This window comes from Caloenas nicobarica, chromosome Z (assembly GCF_036013445.1).
Source record: "Caloenas nicobarica isolate bCalNic1 chromosome Z, bCalNic1.hap1, whole genome shotgun sequence".
Lineage (NCBI taxonomy): Eukaryota > Metazoa > Chordata > Aves > Columbiformes > Columbidae > Caloenas > Caloenas nicobarica.
Window position 1 is genome coordinate 64,085,169 of NC_088284.1, and position 24,529 is coordinate 64,109,697.

The 24,529-nt window shown below is 38.3% G+C and overlaps 1 protein-coding gene across 13 annotated transcripts in view; it reads right to left on the reverse strand.

The window, feature by feature from the left end:
• Positions 1-24,529, reverse strand: part of MPDZ (multiple PDZ domain crumbs cell polarity complex component) — a 101,341-nt gene that overhangs the window by 28,578 nt on the left and 48,234 nt on the right. For 6 of the 13 annotated variants that reach the window (XM_065657779.1, XM_065657782.1, XM_065657777.1 and 3 more), the window contains 9 exons: positions 22,825-22,983; positions 19,543-19,830; positions 18,504-18,627; positions 14,102-14,300; positions 11,186-11,227; positions 5,914-6,018; positions 5,001-5,096; positions 4,339-4,516; positions 2,144-2,254 (listed from right to left, as the gene is read on the reverse strand). In XM_065657779.1, the coding sequence (XP_065513851.1) occupies positions 2,144-2,254; positions 4,339-4,516; positions 5,001-5,096; positions 5,914-6,018; positions 11,186-11,227; positions 14,102-14,300; positions 18,504-18,627; positions 19,543-19,830; positions 22,825-22,983 (1,302 nt within the window). The remainder of the gene's footprint in view (positions 1-2,143; positions 2,255-4,338; positions 4,517-5,000; positions 5,097-5,913; positions 6,019-11,185; positions 11,228-14,101; positions 14,301-18,503; positions 18,628-19,542; positions 19,831-22,824; positions 22,984-24,529) is intronic. The other 7 variants (XM_065657783.1, XM_065657776.1, XM_065657785.1 and 4 more) reach the window with 5 other exon arrangements.

Below are 24,529 nucleotides of genomic sequence, written 5' to 3' on the forward strand. Positions count from 1 at the left end.
ATGTTTACACATGTGATTGATATTTGATTTTGTCTTTAATAAAGAGAAGTCTGGGAAAAGTAATTCGCTAGTGCAATGATCCTATTACACTTTAACTATTACATTTGTCATCTATATAAAATTTTTTAATTCTATCTTGATGAAATTTTAAGCAACTAAAATAAGCATCACAAACATTTTGTATATAAACAGTGGAATCCTAGTGAAAGAGAAAACAAAAGATCAGCCACAGTAATTCAAAATCTTGCCTTTTGTATTTTGTGTAATGATGGCATAGCACCTAAAATACTACTGCTAGCTCAAATTGTAATCCATACAGCAGCATTGTATTAATAGACTGACCACTGTGATAAAACATGGAGCATTTGAGTTTGCCTAAACAGCTAGGTTTTAAACAGTGTGCATGAAGCATGCTTTCTTCACAATCTAGGACATGAAAAGCAAACACTAAAATAAAGGCTATTTTTCCTTTTACTGTTTTGTTGTTGTTTGGTTTGGTTTTGGTTCTTTGTTGGGTTATTTTCCTGTTTGTTAGAGGTTTGGTTTTGTTGTTGTGGTGGTGTTTTGTTTTGACAGTTTTTTGTTTGGTTTTTGTTTGTTTGTTTGTTTGTTTTCCAAAAACAAACCCTAAAGTAACAGGATTTATTTTACCTTCCTTTTTTTTTCTTTTTTCAACTAACTTGTGTTTAGCATTTTATTAATATGTCCAGGATGCCAAAGTATCAGAAAAAAAGCAAGCATTTCATACAGCATAATGCTGTAACCCTACAAATTATCCATAACCATGGTGATAGATTAATTTTTACTCAGAGCAGTATAGTATGAAACACAGATTTGATGGATAACTGCTTGCTAGCAAAATGATATATCAACTAGTTTTTCACAGCCTGCTTGCTTTATTTGGGCTATTCTGGAGCACTTTAGTTGGCCTATTTTGGAGTACACTTAAGCTCTCTTTAACAACTTCAGCAGCCTGAATGAAGAAAATAAAGAGGAAAGAAACTGACTCATTAGCATCACTTGAAACTGACTGCCTTGCTAAATACACAGTGGTACCATATTAAATATAGCTACTGTGTGCAGGCAGCTAACTATCTGGGTGACTGCACATGAATGAAGGTGGGAAACTCTCTTTTAGTATCTTATTATAAAGTACAGATGCAAGTTTCAAAAAAGACAATAAATATAATGCCATTTACGAAGATCACAACACAAATCACGTGTACAGTAAGAGCATTTTGAATGTTTCTGCTTACAGAGAAACAAGGGTTTGTTAATAAACAGTGCAGAAATAACCAACAAGCTTAATAACTGGAAAACGAGAGGAACAAAGAACTACAATTAAAAAGAGCAGAACAGCATTCTCTGAATAAATTCTGATAAAGTAATGGCATCATTCCCATCCCAAACTGGCCTAATGTTCAGCAGTGGAAATTTTGTTCACATCACAGCAAATGAAAAAGCCTTATTTTAGTAGCTTGAGTATCAATGACCAATGTTCAACAGAGTTTTTTCATGCAACTTTACCTTAGATGACTGATGATAAAATGGGTTAGTAGTTTTCTGCCCACAGGGAGCAGAAGCTGAAGAAGGGCTATAAAGAGACTCTGGCTGGGGAACAAGAGTTATGAGACAACTAGTAAATAAACATGCAGCTTACACAAATTCTATAAAGAGGAAGTTTAGTTTCTAGTGATGGAAACAACTTATATTAAAGCTCAGAAGCTTTTCTCTGCAATGTCCATGCAGCTTAGTGACGGAAAACTTCCGTGTACTTCTAAGTCCTTTCTTTCATTAATGTCCAATGAATTTTTTAACAGGTGCTGTATTTCTGCATGCGCTCCTCAGACATGCTGTCAATCTCTAATAGTTGGTTTTATTTAAGACTCCTACTCTGCCCCCCAACAAATTATCTTTCTTGAGGCTTTTCAAAATAGTTTGAGGACGGCGTGCTGGAGGGTAATTCCAAATCCAAATCGATTTCATTCTAAATGGAAATAATACTTAAATCAAATCTTTGTTCCTACAATAGCTGAGATGGAACTTTCAGGATTAAGTATCCCATTCCCAAACACCACCACCTTGAACATTAGTTTCATCTATTACTAGGTATTACATCTCTTCTCATATGCTTTATGCTTACCCTTGGTCTGCTTAAAATGCTCTGTACCATAAAGACTACAGGATTGCCTGCCTTCCGTATGGCTTCCACAGCTTGTTCATGGCTGGCATCTCTGAGGTCAATTCCATCCACCTGTAATTGGAAGGCCTCATCTTAACATTGCAAGAAGCTACAAGAACCATGAGTCAGCTTTGGTTTTTGGTTAGGGAGCTCTGACTAAAACCTAAGCCCAAACCTCTGTTACTGGTTTCTATTGACTTGGCCTGAGGTCTCACACACACAGGTTTGAGATTTCCAAGAACACTGAAAGGACATCAAAGAAATATTCGCCATGGTTTCAAAAACAGGTTTTTCAACATTCTTGGTTCAGGCTCCATGAGTTTTTCCACAGGCGATGTAACATAAGAGATATGACAATAAGAAGAGATAAAGTAATCTGAGAGGAGTGGTAGCATTTGCCAAATATTGCTTCTTGTAAGTCCTATCTGAGAATTACCTACCTCCCAGGACTTTATGAGATTTACAAACTGAAACTTGTCAGGTGCTGGAAGGTCTTTCATTATAGGGTATTATGTCAGCACAGTGTACTTTTTTCCTTTTTTCATTCTTTTTTGGTAAGACCAATTTTATCTTCTAGACAATTTACCTAGAAGTCAAATTTTTAGGTCAGAGCTGAAAAGCTTTCTCGCTTCTAAAATAAAGCATTTACAAAGGATGGCTAAGGACAATTTTTTCTCTGGTCGCTTTTCTTCATGCCTTCTTATGTATTGGTGTGTAAAACAGGTTGTTGCCTTGCAATCCAGACAAGAACCATATTATGGTGAAGTTAGCATCAGTAAAGCATTGTCACAATGACCACAATAAAAGCCAGAAGCTAACATGGAAAGGTTATTTGTTAGTGGCAACTCTTGCACACGAAGTTATATAATGAGGATCACCCCTACCTTTTTAACTGTCTAACTCTACCATCCAATGTAAATAAAGAGAGAACAAAAACAACCTGAGAAACTTCTAAACCTATGAGGAACTGAACAATAACACTAAGGGTCTCCAATTCCCTCTCTGAAATACTGTATGCAGTAGCAGAGAGAAAAGCCTAGATATGCCACAACTTGAGAAACTGAAGTAATCTATTCATGAATGTCACATTAACAAAACATTAGTTACTTAATTTCACTCACCTACTTCAACTTCTGCAAGCATTGTTGTCAGAGGCAATCACATAAAAATCCAGGTATTCAGACATAATGAATGTTCTTTAACTTTGTGGCCATCAAGCAAAATTCTACCTCTGAACTTGTTATATACTGGAAACTCTTCCACGCTGTTGTAGAAAGTGCTACCTACATTAAGGTATTAATTCAAGAGCCTTCATATGGGTCTTGCAGCAGACCGTAAATTGCAATTTAAAGCAAGCCCAGTCTGACCCAGCTGAGCATCATCACCTCCATCACCCTGCTGGTTATGTCCTTACTGATGGACAGTCAGCTTAGGACATCCAGCAGGATGAAAACGAGTGCAGTTCCTAATGGCCTGACACTGGAAATTGGGTAATGCCTGACTTATTGATAATCGTCACAGGAATTACACATTCCTTTCAGTATGTTCATTCTTCAGTATCTTGAAGTGGCTACGTAAGCACAGGATTGGCTAAGCAGAAAAGAAATCTAGATAAATCCCTCCCTGCAACATCACTGGCTACCCTAACCTCAGGCATGGGCACAAGGCTCTTAACTTCCTCTGGATCAAATCCAGCATTCTTCATGTCACCACGAAACAAGTTGTATCTCCCTTAATTCCTGCACAAGATGCACAAAAATTATGTCATCTGATTAAGATTCTTGAAGGGGGAAACAAGCTTGGCATTTGCGTGATTTGCTATTCACTGGCCACTTCTGTTGCTATCCAATATGCAAAGGTAATCTTTCAGCTTCACCAAACTTAAGCCTTTTCCTACACATTCTGGCTTTAAAACAGGCAGGTAGAACTGCAGGCTTTGTAGATTCCTGCTCACACAGTCAGTCATCTATGCTTTAGTATGTATATTCAACCTAAAGCTGTCTGCACACAAACATCAGCAGATGGTACTACACTCTGTATGGCTCAAGTGGTGCCAGCTGGAGCAATTATGCAGCTGTTGGGCCATGACCACACATCCATCTCAGCGTCTCCTGAGATGCTGGTGCTACTGCAAGCAAAAGGCACTTGGCTTGTACCTCCACGATCCGATCTCCAGTTTTCAGCGTTCCATTTCGGCCAGCTGGGCTGTCTTCCAGGATATGCTTGATAAAGATCCCTCTCATCATTTCTCCATTACTCAGGCGGCTCCCCATCCCTCGTCCTCCAACAATGCTGATCCCCAGTGACTTGCTGGGCTCTCTCCAGAGTTCAACCCTGTTGTGACAAAACAAGGACCAGAATAAAACAAAATCTGTTGGGATTATGACAGTGCTGCACACTGAAGACACCTGGATTTGCACAATGGTTTAAAAACATTCAGAAATAACTCCTCCTTGGAAAGTTTTGTCAGGAGTTATCTACTGAATTGCTCAGAAAGTCTGTAATTGTGTCTACTGTTCGCTTAATTTTGGATTCTAATCAAAACTTTGAATCCTTCTCTTCACCTCTTTTTACTGGCTTCCAGAGAGTCAGCCTACAAGGATAAATTGCTAAAGCATAAAGCAATCAAGAAACTGTTAGATTGCAGGAATCCAGCCTAATGGCAGTAAAAATCAACAGTGAATTACTCCTGCAATGCACAATATATAAAAGTGCAGCAATTCTGTTGTTTCTTTATTCCTCTTAAAATATATTACAAGTTGCAAAATTTTTGAATTGCAGATTAGATTTTATACTGCACAACTAGATCTGCACTTACTTTCTAGGCTGGTTCCAGTTAGTGAAAGCTGCATTTTGAAGTTCACTTTCTTCTCCCTCCCCCTCTTCACGTTCTGGAAGCTCTGGGAGTTCCCTGCTGATGATGAGGAACAAGAAATTAACTTTTAAAGAACCCACCTAGTACCTAGATTTCACTGCAAAATTTCATGTACTGGATCACCATGCCAGCATTAGAATTTGTAGACAGGATTCATGTAAAAAACTTATTTTCAGATGTCTATTAGAATAGATATAGCACTGGGGGATTCCCTGTCCACTTATCTCTGCAATTCAGTCGCTATCAACTGACAACGAGAGAAGATTGTATTTTGGAACCAGAACCACGTCAAAGCTGAAAGTAATTACTTATTGTTTCCAAAATGGAAGAAATTACAACAGCAACATTAAAAAACAGTTACCTCTTTTCGACATTAATTTCAAGAAAACAAAAGTTACTAGTTATTTGAATACTTTGGCCTATAACTAACAAATTTTTCAAAATCAAGGAAAAGGACAGCATAATTCATTCTTTCCACAGCATAATTCATTCTTATATGTTCTGGAGAGACCATAAATGCCAAATTCTCACGTTGGAAGCACTGAGTATTTGTGGCGATACATAAATTAAATTGCACGGTATTTAAGAGATGTTTAGGATGAGGCAGGTTCAATCTCCTTTTGGGGTAGATCAAACACCTATAAAACAGCCTTGTAAAAATGTCAAAAAAAAGTGCTAGTCAAAGCAAAAATCATGTTCTGAACAGCTTTTCAGCGTAATGGCTGCTGGTCTGAATAAAATCATCCATCTTTCAGCTTTTCTAAAATAAAACTTATCTTCCTCAGCTGTGTCAAGTGTATGGAAAGAGTTACATCTGAGAGCCCTATGGGAGAAAACAGTAAGTCTTTTGACTCACCTGACAATATGCGAAGGAAAAAGTTCAAGTGGCACAGCTCCCTCTGTCTGTTGTCCCAAACTGGCCCTGTACTCGTCTAAATTTTCTGCTGGCACATATGTAATACTGCAACAAAATGGGACATGATTAAAGTAGCATGAGGACTGCTGGTTCTACCTTGGGTGGGTGTGAGGAACGGATATGAGGAAGGCACTCAAGACTACTTCATATAGTCATTGACATCATAGTCATAATGCTGGTATGTTGGGAATAGGAGTTATATTAATCCTCTGTGACTTTGCAACAAATATGCACTTATGGTTAAATGAGGTAGCTGAACAGCACAAAATTTTCTGAGGGCTGGCCTCTCCATTTTAAGAAAATGGTGCTTGGACAGTGACAAGAGTGTGATAGCGACAAGCTAGCTTTAGTCAAAACAGATTCCTTGTGCAAAAACAAACACTGAAGGATGTGTAAGGTGTGATGCACCATTAACATCCCAAGTGTTGGCTTTAAAAGCTTCTGGAAGTTGGCTTGCAGAAGGTTCTGTGCTTTCCTGGGCAGTTTTGAATCTATTTCAAGTTTCTGCACTGGTGGTGAACAATACTGTGCCAGTTTGGACATACAAATGTGTTGCAGCACACCACCTATGCCACAGGGAGCAATCCCCTGCCCAAATCATTCCTCCACCCCTTCATGCACTTCCAGCCAGCTTGGGACAGTCAGACAGTCATGTTTCATCAGCCAAACTACATGCAGACTCCTGAAGCCCTGGTATAACCCCATCATGTTTGAATGCCAGAAAACAAATGGACCTATAGACTGAGGAGGGGGAAACAAAGAGAAAGAAAAAAGATTAAGGCATGAAGAATACTTCTTAAAAACTTCCCTCTACGTGCAAAAGGAAACCATGATCTAAATAGGGCTACTTAGATGGCCCTCCTTGCTTCGTCTTCTTAAAAAGCTTTAGTTGTTTGATAAGTAGCTTAGCTATCAGATCCAAGTTTGCCAAGAAGGCTGACAGAAAACACAACAAAAATGGCTGCCCTCCCATCCATCACATGGTTAGAAGAAATATAAACATATTTCCCCACAGAACAGACAGAGGAAAAATAAAAATCTTGACCACTTCACATGTAAGCTGTTGAGGAGACTACTTCAGCGCCAAGTCTCTCACTTACTTGGAGCCCTCTCCTGTCCTTCACTCCCTGACTGTAGTCCTCTTCTGCCTATTATTCCCTGGCTGCCACTGATTCCCACTCTTGCTCGTTTTCTGCTGAACACAGTGAGCAGCATAAGGCAGAACAAATAAACTTTTAAATGACTAATGCTGTCTATCCAAAAACACTCTACCAAAATTATCATAAGGACCATCTTCCTTTGTCTTCTTTGTCTGTGCCAAATCATATTCCCTACCTCCTTTCATATCTACCATATCTAGGGAAGTGCAGAAGATGCATTAAGGAGGTGCCTAGGTGACGAATAAGAGTGTGCTGGTTTGACTGAAAGTGAGTTAATTTTCTTTTTTGTAGCTAGTATGGTCGTTGTTCAGATTTAGTTTGAGAACAAGAAGATAACGCCCCAGGACAGAGTCAATGTTTTTTCAGTTGTTGTTGTCTGGCAGCCAAGGACTCTTCTGAGCTCTCTGCCCCCCGATGTGAGGCAGCTGGGAATGGGGAATAGATGTGGCAGACCCCAAATGACATCCAGACTGATCAATAAGAATATTCAATTCCATTAGCATCATGCTTCATATTTAAGGAGAGTTGGAATTTTTCCAGTTAGGGAGACAGAGTGGGAGAAGGAGACCTGTTCCAGTTCTGTTTAATTTCAGTGGAGTTCTGTTTGGGAGTTTTTTAGTTTGGCCTTTTGCCATCCAGCTGTTTTGCAGAGGCCTCTGGGTCTTTCTGCCTTTTTCTCTCTTCCCCTGGGACTGGCTGTTCAGTGAGGACAGGGTTTGTGAGGAACTGCATTGAGTATATTTTCTTTTGTGTTCTATTTCCATTATATATATATAGTAGTAGTAGTAGTAGTATATCAATATTATGTTGTTATTTTATTAAACTGTGTTTATCTCAATCAAAAAGTTTCTCCCTTCCTTTTGATTGTCTCCCTTATTTGGGACTGGGGAGGGAAGTGAACAAGTGGCTATCGTGGTTGCGATTGCCAGCTCAGTTTAAACTATGACAAGGAGGAACTCTCCGGTTCTTTTAATGCAAATTTCTAAATCATCCATAATATCACCAGCTTGTTTTCTCTTCCTTAAGACTTCTCTCTCTTTTGCTTTGGCCATTTTTCAAACACACAAGTATTATGTGCTTGACGGAAAGTATTTTCATTTTGAACTGCTGGGGAGTTAACACACACTAGGGAACAAACATTCAGCAGAAGGTGACTGACTCTTAACTGTCTTTCCTGAGAGCGTTCCAGCACTGGGAAACATGCAAGACACACAGCAGTTATTCTGCAAAGCCCTATCAGTGAAATAGAGAGAAGTAAGGGGGAAAAGAGTTTTTGGAAATAATCACTACTACTTCTCAGCCATCTCCAACTCCAAATGCACTGAACTATAGCAAAGTGCTAGAATTAATATTATGGTTATAAAACTCTCATGGGGCAATGGTGCTGCAGAAGCACCACCCACTAAGTGCATAAGGATACCTTGCCTCTACAAAAGCTACGAGATATGCAAGCTGCATTTCAATGAAAGAAAACATATAATTCATCCCATTACATTCACCCGTTTTATCCCTGTCAAATTCATCAATTTTCACCCTACAAAAGTAAGTAGGAAATAATGTATTTTCCCCTGAAAGACAGCTGCAGTAAAGAAACCAGAATTGCAAGCAACATTTCTGCTGTCTCAGAAGGCTTGGACAATCCCTTTTATGCTAAACTGTGGCTGGAAGATATTGTTCAAAGTATGGAAAGGAGAATGGCAGACTCCTAAAAAGGAAACTGACATGCCCAGATTCAGCCTGGATGTAGACAGTAGAGTGCGATGACCGACAGCAGAGCATCCAACATCTTTAAACTGTTGTCCAGTCCTTTTGTGCAAGGAGCACATGGCAAACAATTATGCAGGGACCCAAGGCCCAAGGGTAGTAGTCGTCCTTACCTCATACTTCTGTGCGACATCTGCGTTAGAGATCATCTAAGGGGGAGGCAAACCACATGCACTCCAACTTCTGGGATACCCTGCTGGTGTTCATTGTATGAATGAATAACTGACATTGTGCTGGAACATCCAAAAGGTATGCCTCAAAGGATGCTCTCTAACAGCCTTATGTACTATTTACAAATACCTCCAAAAAGCTCTCTTAGGTGGGAAACCTTCCCTTTCTGTGTACAGGACAGGAACTTGGAAGAAGAGGTTCACTCCAGCACTTTAAAAAATGCATCTAAAATGGAGCAACTGAATTACCTAATTGATTCCCACAGACGAGTCAAATTTAGATAGCATCACTGGGAGCTGTTACATTTTAGCTCTTTGGAAAATTACATTATTTCTATTCTAGTGCCTAAGTACAGTTCTAATTGCCTAATTTTAAGCACTCAAAGGGAACATTCAATATGTTTTTAACTCTTCATTCTTATCTACCGCTAAACTTCAATAATGCTTCACCTACTTCAGAAATTTAAACCAAAACACTTATTTGCATTTTGCAAAAAAAAAAGCGTAACAAAGAAAACTAAATTACATGGATCAAATGCATGAAAAGGTATATTCTGTGTAGGAGTTCACCTCTGTTTCTTGCTCATGATTTCCACAGTTCAGTTAACTACAAAGGTTTCCCTAGCTGCTCCTGTTAGCTAACCTGTATTACTGATGTGCCTGCCATCCTCCCCTCTCTTCTTTGCATGTTATTAATGAAGTGAAAAGTAACACAAAAAAACAAGCTCTGCTGAAACTTAGTTTTAGGAAACATGTATACCAGAAAGTTGTCTTTGTTAAGTGGCTGGCTGTCCTGCCTCCTGTGTTCTGTGACACATAGCAAGGCCAGTTTGTACTAAAGACCTTGGATTTATACTGCCAGCAATTTTTTCCCTGTTTAGTACTATATGGGCAGACACCTCACAGTTATCAATTTCATCACTTGCTGGATAGCTACTGTAGCTCACTCCTGGAGGTCACAGTGATGTCTGAAGATATCCAGCATCATCCTGAACAGCTCAGTGTGTAACTGGGGTGATGAGGGGCCCAGAACAAGAAGGGTCTTGGGCTCCTCTGGTCAACTCTGTTGCTCCTTCTGCTGTAAAGTGGAAATAAAAATCCACCCAGGCACCTGAATGGTTCATCTGCAAAAGGGACTGATAATTGCCTTAATACGGTCACAGGGAAGAGAGTAAGAAAAACAAGTGCCACGCAATAGGGATGAAGACACAAAACAAATAAGTGACTGCGCTATTATTGTGTTTCATTTCTTATCTGCAAGAGAAGTTAAAGTTCAGTAATTTCAAGAGAAAGTATATGCAGGGTTTAGTCATTTCCTCTCTTTCAAAGGTGTACAGTTTGAAGGACAAGGTGTTCTGGCTTCCTTTTTTCAGAGATACAAGCACCCTCCCGCACCCAGAGATATGCACTAGCAATCAAAGCAGTGACAATGAAAACACCAAAGAGTGCACATATGAAAATATCTTGTAAACACAACACCGCATGCAGTACAGAGGAACATTTATCACATGCTTGACTGAACAGCCACACAAAACCTTGAAACATCAACAAACCAAATAACAAAGTATGGAAAATGTTCAGGACAAATTACTGTCATTAACACTTAAGGTCTAATCTGAACCTTTTTATACATGAAGGAAGTAAAATGTAAGTGCCACAGAAAATATGACACTGAGATTAATCCAGATATCAGTACATGATACTCATGTCAATTCTAGCAGTGAACCCTGTACATACACACAAACACACAGACACACACGCGTGCTCTCAGCACATCCGGGGTGGCTGTCATAGATGAAATTTTAAAATATTATCAATAATTGTTTAGAATATTTTATTTTCATTCCAGTCTTAAGAAGTACACTCCAATCTTCAAGTTGAAAGCCATAACCATACACAAATGCACACACTCATTCTTAAAAAAATATATATATACACACATCCACATGTGCAGCCACATGTGCATGCACATACACACACACATATACACACACAGAATATGTACCTGTATCTGGATATATCCCTGACATTACTATGGATGTCATAAAAGCATGGAATGATTTTACAGACAAGTTGCAACATAGAGCCATAATGAGTTTCTGAATCGCCAATACTCACACATAAAAGAGGGCCTGATCATCAACAGGTGCTGGAGAAGATCTAGAATGTGAAGCATATGATGCAGCATCTTTTTACAATGGTGTTAACAAATATCAGTGTCTCATGCTGAATGTGAGAGGCATATTTATGTAGTTAAAAGTATGAGCTGCTTTTTCTTTTCTTTCTCCTTTTAATTTCTTTTTTTTTCCCCATTCTACCACTGGTTCATCTACACCTCCCTCAGAAAGCATCTGCTCTTTATTATTGTCTATAGCAGTGATTATTAACAAGCATAGAAAAAGGAAATGTAATCTATCTTTTATTTCCTGATCAAGAATTCATCCCCACACTTCATGAAGGTGAATTCTGATTCAGATCTGTAATTATCCGACAGATGTCACAAGCAGCTGCTGCTGAACACAAAACTCTATTTTTACAGAAATATAAGAGCTCCTGGCAAGGTGGAGAGAGAAGTGAAATGGAATGCATTCTGGTAAGGCTACACATCTGGTTTTGTACACACAAAGCAGAAAAAAAGTAAATATCTAAGTCTGAAACTCAGATATCTTGTTCTTAAACTATTCAAAATCAGATTTCCTTTAATAAAATTTAAAAAGTCTCTATGTGTCAAGTAAGAAAAGCTTTATGTGTCCTCAGCAAATAATGTTTGCCACTAAAACACAGCTTTGAAATTACAACAATTCTGCTTAATCACTCTTGGAGGACACTCTTCTACCCAAAAAAAGCTCAGTCTAAAAGTTAAGGTCCAAAATTTGCAGCCCTGTATGGATTAAGAGGAATGACATCAAGATGGTCACACCTGAATGCTGTGAACTCCCATTTCCTGAGGAAGACACCAAAGAGACTCAGTTTGCTTATTTGAAATACTGGCCCTTAAATAGCAAATCCTGCATGGTGGTGCGCTACATTAGCTCTGAAATGACATCTCTCTCAGCAAATCAGAACTATCATGAGATAATGCTCCATATCTCCAAATTCTTGATTCGGGACATCACCAACATGTTTGTATCACAACATTTTTCTGGGATCTTGTATAATACTTCTCCCAATAGTATAAATTACAGTAAAGTTTAATTATGCTGAAAAATTGTGTACCAAAATTATGTAGGCCAAATAATGTTGTCTTTATTCTTGCAAGACTCCTTTAGAAGCTACCAAAGGATTTGGCCTTTCATTTCTTTGAACTGCAGATGATATCTTCACTTTAAACTCTTACAATGGGAATGCACCAAAGAACATAAATATAAAATGAAAGACAAAATTCTTAAGAATATGAATAGCAACTCTCCCTTTTCTGTGAGACCTTTCAGAAAGAGCATGCACTTTTTCTGGAAAATCTGAATATTCACATCTGAGACAAAGTTTTGGTACTTCTGATGTATCTGTGAAAGACTAAGACTATTAAAAAAAAACCTTATAGTCACACTAGTGTAAAATGCAGCAGCTGTTAAAGGGTAAGCACAAATAATGAACACATTTGTATTTGATCACGGAACTGTGGCACTAATAAAAGACTCCTCAGTGAAGAATGGTGCTATCGCATCTGTGTATCTAAGTGGACATACACACACATGCACGCACACATATCAACTGATTTCAGTCATGGCAGTCAGAATTATAATACAGTTTGAAAGACTACAGTAATAACCAATATCATATTTTACCAACACTGACTCGTTCATATTCATGACAGCTTTAACAATAATGTAATTCATTATATGAGCATACCCCAATATTTAAACAAGCTGGCATTAAATCATAATCCTAAACACACAACAGCTATGGGGCAGAAAATTAAACCTACCACCCATAGTGAAGATACTCTGGCTACCTGTTTAAAAAATGCTAGGTCTCTTCAAAGCTAGAATACTTCTGAGGAAGAATGGAATGTTCTACAGGCCATTTCAAACTGTCAGAAACCACACTGTTACCTGCAACTGCACTGAGACTGAACCGATGCCTTTCAAGGTGACCCTCCTAAATAAGTAGAAGTTTCTATTACAAACAGCTTCATTAATCCCATTTGCAGACCTGACTCAATCCATGTTACCATGCGTTTGAGAAAAACAGCTACTAGATTTTTAGAGCTGCAAACCCAGCACTGGCATGTCTAGAGTACCAACCACAAGCTTAGAACAACCTAATTTCTAGATGGTGCACGTGGGCAAAGTTAACTCCATAACCACACCAGCTAGAAAGAATTATACTTGAAGGTAAAATTAAAATTATGTAAATTGAGTGAACTTGAGAAGAAAAACTACTTTCTAATCAAGCAAGCAGACTTTCCAAAGCTTGTATTCACTACTGCAAGTTTAAAATAGTATTGCCAAGAGCAGGTATTTATGCACTAGAGCAACAAGCTCCTTCGTAGGTACTAATAAAAACTTGGAAGTGACTTCACAAAACAGACTATTTCTGCTGTTTGTCACAGATGTACTGAAAATGTCTAAAGTATTACTTTTCTGCATTAACATCATGCGTCATACTTTCTGTCTGGCAGTCAAAACCATTACAAAGATCTTCATCGAATGAAATCACTGGCCAAGACAGTCCACCTTTGAGAAACACAAACACCTTGAGGAAATCCTGACTTTCTTTAGAAAAGTCATACTATGAAGGCAAAACTCTGACTAATCCCATTCTTTCAATAAAACTAGGAAGGGCAGTAATGATGATGATTGCTAATGATAGTAATAACTTTTCTGAGAACAACCAAAGCCTCTCACACAAGTGATTTTATCTTTCAAACCCACGAAGCTGTAATCTGAAGGTAAATTATCCTCCTGAAGCTGTAAATTAAAAGTAAATTCATGTTGTAAAACCAGACAATTTTAATTTAGAACACTTGCAAAAATAACCAGACTTTCATTACTAGCCTCTTCCTACCACAATTCATCACATAGTTTTACCTACTTTATATCTGGTCCAATGAGTGAATGCCTCCTTAGCATAGCCCGGGCTTGTGCATTGGTTAAGTTAGTGGTTGATTCTTCATTAATGGATAGGATGCAGTCCCCCACACCAATCCGTCCATCACGACTTATTGAGCCTCCATGGATGATGCTGCGGACTATCATTCCTGAGCCATCTTTATTAGAACTTACTGTCATCCCTATAGTGAAAAATGCACAACACAGTTAATGACATCATTTAGGTCCCAGCTCTGAGTGCCAAGGGAAAAAATATAACCTGGGGCATGGAACATAAAAGCTAGCCAGCCAACCTGCCAGTGCCAGTAAGTCTAAAATGTTGCTCTTGTTCACCCTGGCATTTCCTTCTTTCCAAGAGGAGACAGCCCTTATAAATCACAATCACATTATCTTTACCTTGTATTATTTCGCATACCAGGCTCAATATAAAAAAATAAGACAGTGGAAAATTTAAGTAGAAAATAAAAAACATAATGAAATTGCTTCTAAAAGAGTCGAATTTACCACTCTTCTGAATGGTTCACTGAGTTTATATACCATATTTCAGTTTAGTTTATGATAGTTGTCTTTGGAAAAGAGATGAAATGATTAAACAGTTGATTAGGTGCACAGGGCAAATACAACCGCACACTCATTTTCAACAGAAAGCCTGAATCAGATCCCACTGAGACAGTGGCAGCCTTCCTGCTCCCCTAGGCAGGCCATTGCTTAGGCCCAGAAGAGCATCCTGATTTCTGTCAGAGTCCATGCACTACTAATGGGTACAGTCCACTATTTGAGTTACACCATAATCCCACCTCTGGCACAGCAGGATACTACTTCTCAATGTTTATATACACCACTTAACTCCACTTTCTTCTCACTTAACGGGAAATGAGACAAGAGATGCTCTTCTCCCCGCTCCCTCACGGGGAGCCTATAGGGACCTATTTGTGGCACTGGGCTTCACGTCTTTGTGATTGTTCTCACATGCACGAGTCATCACTACTACTTTCAGGGCAGCTGGTGCTTACAAAATCAATCCTGGCGACAGTTCCACGAAAAGCTGTTCTTCACTAAGGCGATGAAAAGGTAGCTGAAGAGCTGGCACCTTGGAAGTCTACCCAGTAGACTTCTACTATCTTAATGCTGCCAAAGCCTTTTTTTAATATGTGCTAACATGGAAGCTTTCCTTTATTAACAAGACAAAGCCACTGAAGTGAGAGCATCTTATAAAGGAATACCTATTGAAGAAGGAGGTGGTGACTATTCCAGTATGTGTTCTCCTGTCTTCGCATGTAAACATCAGGCTATCAAGCACCAGGAGTGTAGCTGTGTGTCTGCAAGCCCTATGCTATTTTCCAGACTGTGAGCAGAAGGAAGATGATAGCTACCCAGAGTAAAACCTCCAAAAATACTGACTATTAAAAAATTCTAACGACTTATATACACAAACATGGCTACAGAACATAAGAGAATGAACACTTTACTCTGCAACCTTAGACCCTGGCTGAACAGAGTTTAGGAGGCAGCTTTAAGCCCCAGGCTACCTACATCAGACAACCATACAAACACCTGCCTATGTATCTGTCTCAGAGGAAAAAAATACTGTTAACCATTTAAACAACAACACTACTCTAGATATTCATTTGTGCTTTCTAGGATAATAAAAATTTCTTAATAGTGCTGGCTCCTCAAACCAACTTGTAGTTGAGATTAATGCAGCTGTCTAGAGTATGAGAAGGTGGGCCAGAATAGCAAGGAGCTGCCCAATAAGTCCCTTAGACACAGGAGCACATGTACCTCTCTACTTTGGTATGCAGAAATCAAGGTTTATCTTTTGGAAAGACTGAAAAACCCATCTTCATGATGGCACGTCATATTAAACTGATGAAAGAATATGGTGTTACCATTGACTGGAGATTTATATTTACTATTTGCCAGGTAATGATATCAGATGTGGTCAGGTGTAATTTAAACATGGGTATATCAGACACACAATGCCACTGATTTATTGCCTTGCTATTAAAAACAGCAGAGGTAAACTGCTGTAACCTAGCCTTTAGATAAGTGATGTTACAATGTTGAGCACATTACAGATGGTATTTACAGGTGTTGTACCAGGGTGGTTCCCCCAGTGTTTACACTCACATACTCCTTCCAACGAGCATCTCTTGACAGATCTGCTCACAGAGGTTACTCAGTCAGATCTGAATGTAAACACAACCCTGCAACAGATTATAGGCAGCATGCACAGAAAGGCAAACCTTCCAGGAAACAGCTGAAATGTGGTTTGAAATTCTGAACCTAATTTTGCTCCTTGGTTAAGCCAGTAACAAACAACAGTATTACTGAAGCTAGTGTAATATCACTTTAGAAGAACATCACCCCGGTTTCTATGCTGACATCCTCCTTACAACAGATCTTACAACAGATCTGCAAGGCTGATGTCACACTTGGGACAGCTACAGCTTCAGGTTAAAAATGCAAATGCCACTGTCAAGTGCCAAATGTATCACACAGGACAATGGCATTTCAGCTCTTATTGCATGTGAGTGGTCTGTCCCCTTACCTTTCAAAAATCACAATCAAAAGGTCAGACCTCCAGCTGTGGCTGGATTTGAAAAGCTGTTGCAAGCTATGAGTGACACCATTTAAAAGGAAAAAAGAAGTGCCAGTTCTCAACTGAAATAATTGATGCAGCTGCAGCTTTCAACATCATTCACAGCTCATGATTTAGCTCCTTTTGTAAAAATCGAAGTTAAAAGCAGTGCAGCCATGTGTGTAAATTGGTCACCGTGCCCAGGCCAGAGCACACAGAGACTGGAAGAAAAAGACTACAGCCAAAAGCCAGGAGAAAGCATTATTCACATTCATACTATGTATACATGTGAGACCAGTCATCCTTTTCATGCATGTAATGTCTGCCAACGTGCACCCTGACCCAAGTTTGTACTTTTATGCTGTACTATGCTTGACATGACATTTGCTTTGTTTGTTCTTTGCACTTAAAATACTGATAGACATACATGAAAAACACTGCTCCATTGAGTTAAGAGGCTATTGCAAATAAAACTTTGTTAAAAAATCTAAATGCTTGGAACTGCACTGTGACCTGCACTTTATATAGCCTGGCAATGAGGCCAGTAAAGGCGGTAGTTACCCAACTACCTCACACCAATGAAAGCCAAAACTTATACTCACATCAGCCTTGCCTACAGCTTTATATTTCAGGGAGGCCGATTTTAAACCAGATCAGCTCCTGATCCAGTTTGGATGCTGACTGTATCACAAAGGAGAAGGTGATATGGGGCAGACTGAGCATCCAGCCTTCAGATGGCAGTCTATTCCAGGTAGAAGCACCCACTGAATTACAGCATCACAGCATCCCACCTCCACACAGCAAGGGAGTCCCAAGTGGTGATGGTTTATGACCAAGAGGCCCATGGGCTGCCTTCAGGGTGTTTTCTGTGGACAACCCATCATAAAGCATTTGTGGAGTCACCACAAACAGCCAGCACCCACACAAACTCCTGACCTACCAACAACAGAGTCTTCAAAGATAAGCAGTTGCCCAGAAGAAACAGCAACAGGAACCTAAACTGAAGCAAATGAACACACTGGCCAGGGATGGGAGAGGAGCACCACTTCCTCCCACCACAAATCCTCCCCTGTGCCAGCTCTGGGAAAGGCCCTGGGAGGATGTTATTCCCGTGCTCCCCCTCACACTGCCCAAGACCACACCAGAGACCACGAGAGGACAGCAAAAAAGATTACCCTCTGTTGTGCCTGTTCAATCCAAAATGTGCCTCTAGTCAGTACGCTCAGGAAGTTGCAGATTGCAGATATCTAAAACTCTGAATTCTCTACAAGATTGTAATATCATTGAGCTAAAAATATTACCCATTATATGCATCTATGATCTGATTTTCAGGAACGCTAAGGCATTTAAGACACAAGTACAAATATGTAGGAAGAAATTGAACAGCTTGTTTAGGCACTTTTGACCATCCTCAAAAACATTATCATTTTGTGTTCTTACATATATTTGAAAGTCTAGTCTGCAGTTCTTTGACCAAAGTGTTCTTCTACAGCATTCCTCAGCTATATCTCGATTCTCTCCTATATTATAGAAATGTGCAGACATTAAAAAACATCATATTAAAATTGTTCTGTTAACATTTAGGAACGACTAAATTCCTTCACAGGAAAAAAAATTCTCTGTGAGACTGGACACTTTATTTTGATGTTCATGGTAAACAGGGTATAAGAGCAGCAAATTAATATCCTTGTGCTTTCCCCACTAGAAGGAAAATCTCTAGTCTTTACTAGTAAAACAGGGAACAGATGAGAAAAAGAGAAAGCAGTACATCTGAAGAGGTTACAAAAAATGTTAGCTCCCTTACCTAGACTTGAATTGCCTTTTGCAATTGTGATAGTCTTCTCATACATGTTTTTGACTGAATTTGGGGTTGTAGAAGTTCCTTCTGAAGATACTGGCCATCTCTTTTCCATTAAAAGCACTTGATCCTAACACAAGGGAAAATAACATCGGTTCAGAATAGTGAGATAAAAATACAATTGGACATACTGATCTCAACCCATTTTACCTTACACAAAAGCTGGGCATGTAGTTAACACAGATTCCTTACAGACACTGGAGAAGTCAGTCCATCAAAGATCAAACTGACATACATGAGGTTTCTGTTTTCATTCAGGTAATACAGCAAATCTACCACAGAGTATGCTTTTAATTTAGGGACATCAGTAACACTCTTAAAATTAGTGGGATGAATTCAAGGGCACTCAGACTTATTCACCACAGATGTCTGACAATCTGCCAGTGCTAAAGAAACACATCTTGTAAGACATTGCACCTCTTTTAAGAATTTCCTAATAAAGCACTGAATGGACAAAAAAAGAAACACGTCACAGTGACTGTCATATAAAGGAACATTATGTTTTCATACTGTGGCATCACAGGCCAGTTTGTGAGCTGAACTACGCAGACCTGTGCAAATATCAGGATGCAAAGATTGCACAGCACTACACCTGGGCTTCTCAGGCCTGGTTTCCAGCTGCGCACCTCCTCCATGCACCCATCCCACTGCAGAGGTTAACAGGGGATAAGAAATGTCCCCTGGCCTGCCCAGTGGGTACACTGTGGTCCAGCAGTATCTACTGCTGTGAAACATAAACAGACTTTTATATACCCCTGTATCACCAGTCTCTGGGACATGACTATCTTCACACCATAAATTATTTACTGCTTTGGACAGGTCTAAATCTGTAAGTTTTGATGTGAGCTACCACATCTGATGGACATTTATAATCAAACAACCATACATGGCTGTTGGCCAGAGTTAATTTCTGTAGAAGATTTTATGGTTTAATATAGCTTTGCCATAAGTTTATTTATTCGCTAAAAAAAAAAAATATCTTTACTTTTCCAGCGGGATCAAACTGCATGGTAGTAGCAAGGCTTGTATTTAGCGCAATTTCTGCTGTTATCTGAGATGCAGTCCATGTTGCTGTGTTTTCACTTTCATTTTGGTTCATATCTGAAACATCTGGAGGCAGAAGATCCTTTTTAGTTAAACCATTTGTGGTTTCTAGGCTATTGCCCACTACCGACTTTGGTTCTCTCACTCTCTGATTCAGATCCATGTTATACAGACTCTTGTCAGATGCACAGTAATCAGTTGCAGGATTTGAACATTCCTCTCCAACAGACTGTTAAACACAGAAGACAATGAACAATCAACACTCTTTTGCAGTGTAATTTAAAAGTACATTCCATGCTAAAATATTAAATTAATCTCACAGAATTTAAACATATTTGTTGTAACATCAGTGTCTTCAGTAGGTCACTACAGGCATTTTACTATAAAATTTACTTGGTTCCTCAGACAATTTCTCCTGTTTTAAAATACCAGAAATCAATGAAAATAAAGTTACTGCTGAAGGCCAAGTTCTAATTTGGTACTCATCAATAAATCCCCACTAATTTCAGCAAAGTAATGCCCACTCACGCATTCTCAGACTAGACATAATTCCAGCAAGTTACTAACATTAAAGCATCCAGTTGTCTATCTTAGGTAGAAGAACTTTGCAAGACCAAGGTCTTTACTTTCAAAACACTTAGCAAGCAAAGAGCAATTTCAAGCAGCTCAGACAACAAGCATGCAATCTAATTGTAAGGGAACAGAAAACTTCCCTAACACTAATCATCCTTTTAACTGAGTAGAAACATATTTAAATATCCCTTCCACATGAAGAGGCAAAAGCAAAAACTCAAGTGAAATCTCAACAAAAAATTACTAAGTAGATTTTGAACTGTGATAACAGTGAAATACAATGATGCAGTTACAGAAGCTTAGCAGTTAGTACTTACTGGAAATGTATCGATTATGGCTGCAGTACTAGCATTAAGTTCTCTACACTAAATGTGTTCTTTCAACATTTGAAGGTCCTGCATTTCAAATATTTTAAGGGATTTTAATAATCACAGCCATCTGAAAAGAAACCTTTAAATATTCTCTAGCTGAGCTTTCAAAATAACTATTTTTTTTAAATGTAGACCATTAGATATTAGAAAAACATATCAAGGACTTAAGAGGTTTGATTTAGAGGCTCTATATCAATATTAGGGATTTTTCTCTGCCATGCAGTAAGTGTAGTCACAAGAATATGTACCTCTAGCTGTATTAGTTGTTATTCACTGGTCCTACTAATTTTACTCTGTATCCAAAAACTGGGGAAAACATATTTCCCAGGATTTTGAGATATTTTGCAGTGTTTTTTGTCAAGGGCCTTAGAATTAGTTTTTCTCATCTTTCATGAAGTGCATACACGCTTGCTCTGTCCCAGACAATCAGCAAAAAACATTCACCTGTAAATAGCTGGCTTAAGTAACATCTGAGAAGACAATTGAGCAAAGCCTAAATACAACTAATCTGTATGAGGTAATCAATGAAATACTTTCCAGCCTTTTGGAGAACGGAACACCAGGACTACAATCTATTTATCTTATTTCATTGGCTTTCAAAGAAAGCTGAGATATCTGCTTTTAAGTCTTTTTTGTATCCATTTCAAAATCAGTGAAAACAAGACCCAGATATTTCTCAATATTTATTCCATATGCCACATATACATATTAGAGTTGCTGTATGTGCCCATTTTTATTTTTGTTTCACTTACAAGAAAAAAAGCCAATGCTGTAATATTTGAAGACAAACTATTTCAGGAATTTGTAACTACAGCAACATGCAGCCTCATTAGTGCATTTGCATTACTCTGACTTTGAGTATTTTTTTTCATGACCTGTTTTCAAAATGACACCAAAGGCATTCAGAACCTGTCAAATGCCCTGCAGTAAGAAATAGCTTAAATATCTTTCCATTCCTCATAGTATCTACTAGCACTTTTTAAAACTTTACTGCATTTCACTTGCTTCACAAGTCTTCTTTTATGAGCAGATATTCTTGCTATGTTTACTTTGTGGAGTCACTCACAACTGCAAAGCATAAAATGTTACTTGATGAGAACTTTTTACTCACTTCATACTGGTGCAGAGAGGAACACTGAAAAGTCAGGACCATAATCTTTAAAAAAACCACGTAAAACGAAACCTGCTTTAAGTCAATGCTGAAAATAACTTAAGACTTTCTAGAGCATCAACATGATATATAATGTAATCCAGCCTCTATCTCATAAAATGCTTCTCAGCATGCAAAATGCATAATCCGCTTAGGTAACAATTATAGAGCTAAACAATGCAATCTGTCCCACTGGCACAGCAGAGATGTGCTTTTCTGTGGATTAAGAGAAACCATTAGAAGATGAATTTAGCTTCCCAACCAGTGCCTCATAAGGGCTGAACATATTCCAGAACGGATAAAGGGAGTTACTGCAGCTCAGGTGTGCAGGAAAAAGCAGCAGCTACTCTATTCAAGATCATGGAGTGCAAACCCTGGAATAAACCCCTACGATGTTGCTTTCAAAGATGACTGCTAAGAGAAATGACTTGGAAGACTCTGGATTACTAAAATAAATCTATAGATTGCCAAGAAAAAGGAACATGAAAAACCACGGAGAGAAACAAAACACTAATTCTGATACAATCAAGTCAGTATGGGTATGTGACCAGCAAGAAAGAAGATACCGATCTTTGTAATACTCTTAAATAACTTGATTTATTGACTTTAAATAGAAATTATTAGTAATTAGAGGTCTGATATATACGGATTTACATATAATTATAGTATTATTATGGACATTTAATTCAAGAATACAGAAAATGAACTAGCAAACATACTATGAAGCATAAAAGCAAAGCTTAGGATGAAAACTTGCTCTTGCTTTTCATACCTAAAATACTGTAGAATAATGCAGTTCTTTTGTGTTACCACTCTTCACTATTCTCTGAAGTAATAATAATTAAGTTTTTATAAGAGACTGCCCACCACAGCTTTAACACTACAAACATCTCACCATACTTTACGTGGCTATACAAAACACAAATCCAAGCTATCAACCTTCTAGCAGCCTCTCTCTTCACCACAGATGCCTGAAAGACAGCAGCATTACCTTAAACAAAGCCACACTTTAATCTGGTAAGAAACAATGCAGTTTGAACCAGTATGACATAAAACATTTATATCTAATAATACAGCTTTTCCACACTTATGATCAGTTTGTCATCAATAAAACCATCCTCCTTTTTACCTTGGGAGTTGGGAATGGAGAAGAGAAGCCGTAGTTGAGGTCACTGCTACAGGCACTGCCATGCAGAGCTATCGTTGAAGCCTGGAAGGTGTCACTCTCTACAGAATATTGAGATTCAAATGTGGGCTCATCCGCTAGATCTGCCTCGCAGGAGTCCACCTAATAACGAAAGCAATTCAATCAGCCAGGCTGTTACCTTCACAGCACATAAGCCCCAAATACATGCACCTCAGCTGCTACTGACTGACACTTCCGTTTTTTTTCCCCCCTCCATGTTTTACATTGAAGTTATATCAGCGCAGCACAGTAAGAAATGTTTCTGCTTCCAGTTACAATTCATGTTACTACATCTTCAGAGGTTGCAAAGACTATCTGAAGTAAAGGGAGAGTTTCAAGTGGAATGAGTTGCAGGGCTGAGGCAGGCTGATGCCTGTTAATAGAAGTATGAAGTGCTGGGAGAATTCTGCTATACTCCTTGGCCTGAAAATTTTAGTTTGATTAGGGCTTTTTTTTTTACTTTTTAATTTTCTCTTACAAGAACTAGCACTGAAAAAGTAATGAGCTTCACTTAGTGCTACCTGTCAGGAACCTACCTTCATAGGTTTGATTGTTTTTAAAAGGGTACAACAAATGATCTTTTGGAAGCTGCAATGCTTTCCAATACATTTATAAGAAACATTTTTGACATGATTTTTTACAATTTCCAAAATATTTTACATTTGACAACAGGATTAATATGGACAATTCTCCCATCTTACATGAGAAAATTATAAAAGAGTTCCAGACATGGACATGGGGAGCATTTTTTGCCTTTTTTTGTAAATGGAATACAATTTATTTCAAGACGACTCATATACTTTCAAATACTAGAATAAAATTAAGTTCTAAAAGACTTAATTTATGATGCTTCACATAGTAGATTTTGATTATAATTTCATCTCCCTTAGCAGAGCTCAGGAAAGCAGTGTATGCTTAAAAAAATTATCAGTGAGTTCAGAGCCAAGACCATACCCTAAACCCGTATGACATGCACCCATCTGCAGAGATGGGATCTAAGTGCTGGTTTTCAGCCTCTGTGGTTAATCATACTATGAATTCATTATGCCAGATTCACAACAGAAGCAGCAACAATCTGCAGTGATTCAACATTTTGATTTCTTTTTGGAGTACAAATGATCCATTTTTTATTGTCTCAACCTTAAAGACTAAACACGAAATGCAAACTGATTCTTTGGTGTAACTTACTCTCAGCCCATCTTCTGGAACATGCAAATTAGTGTTAATGAAGCTATGCCCTAAAAAAAGGGACAGACTTGTAAAATATGAGTGCAGATTTATCTATGAAATACAGTATCTTATGAGGGCACTCTGCAAACACATCTTCAACTGGGTGACTGCACATTCATGTTCATATTTTGCATATTTAATTAGATGGTTTATAGAACTGACAATTTAAGCATATTATTATCTGCCAGATATTTTCATTGTTCTTTGACAATTTAAAATTTTTTGTATGAATCACAGATAGAAGTCAAATTTTTAAATACTTAACTTTTAATCTGATCTTTTCAACACATCTTTAATTAAAGGATGTTTATAATATCTAACCTGGCTTCTTCATACTTCTTCTCAACGAATAGAATAAGGTAAATCCTATTATCTAACTACGATAGCAAGGTGGTTGATAACAAACTGCAGAAGAAAA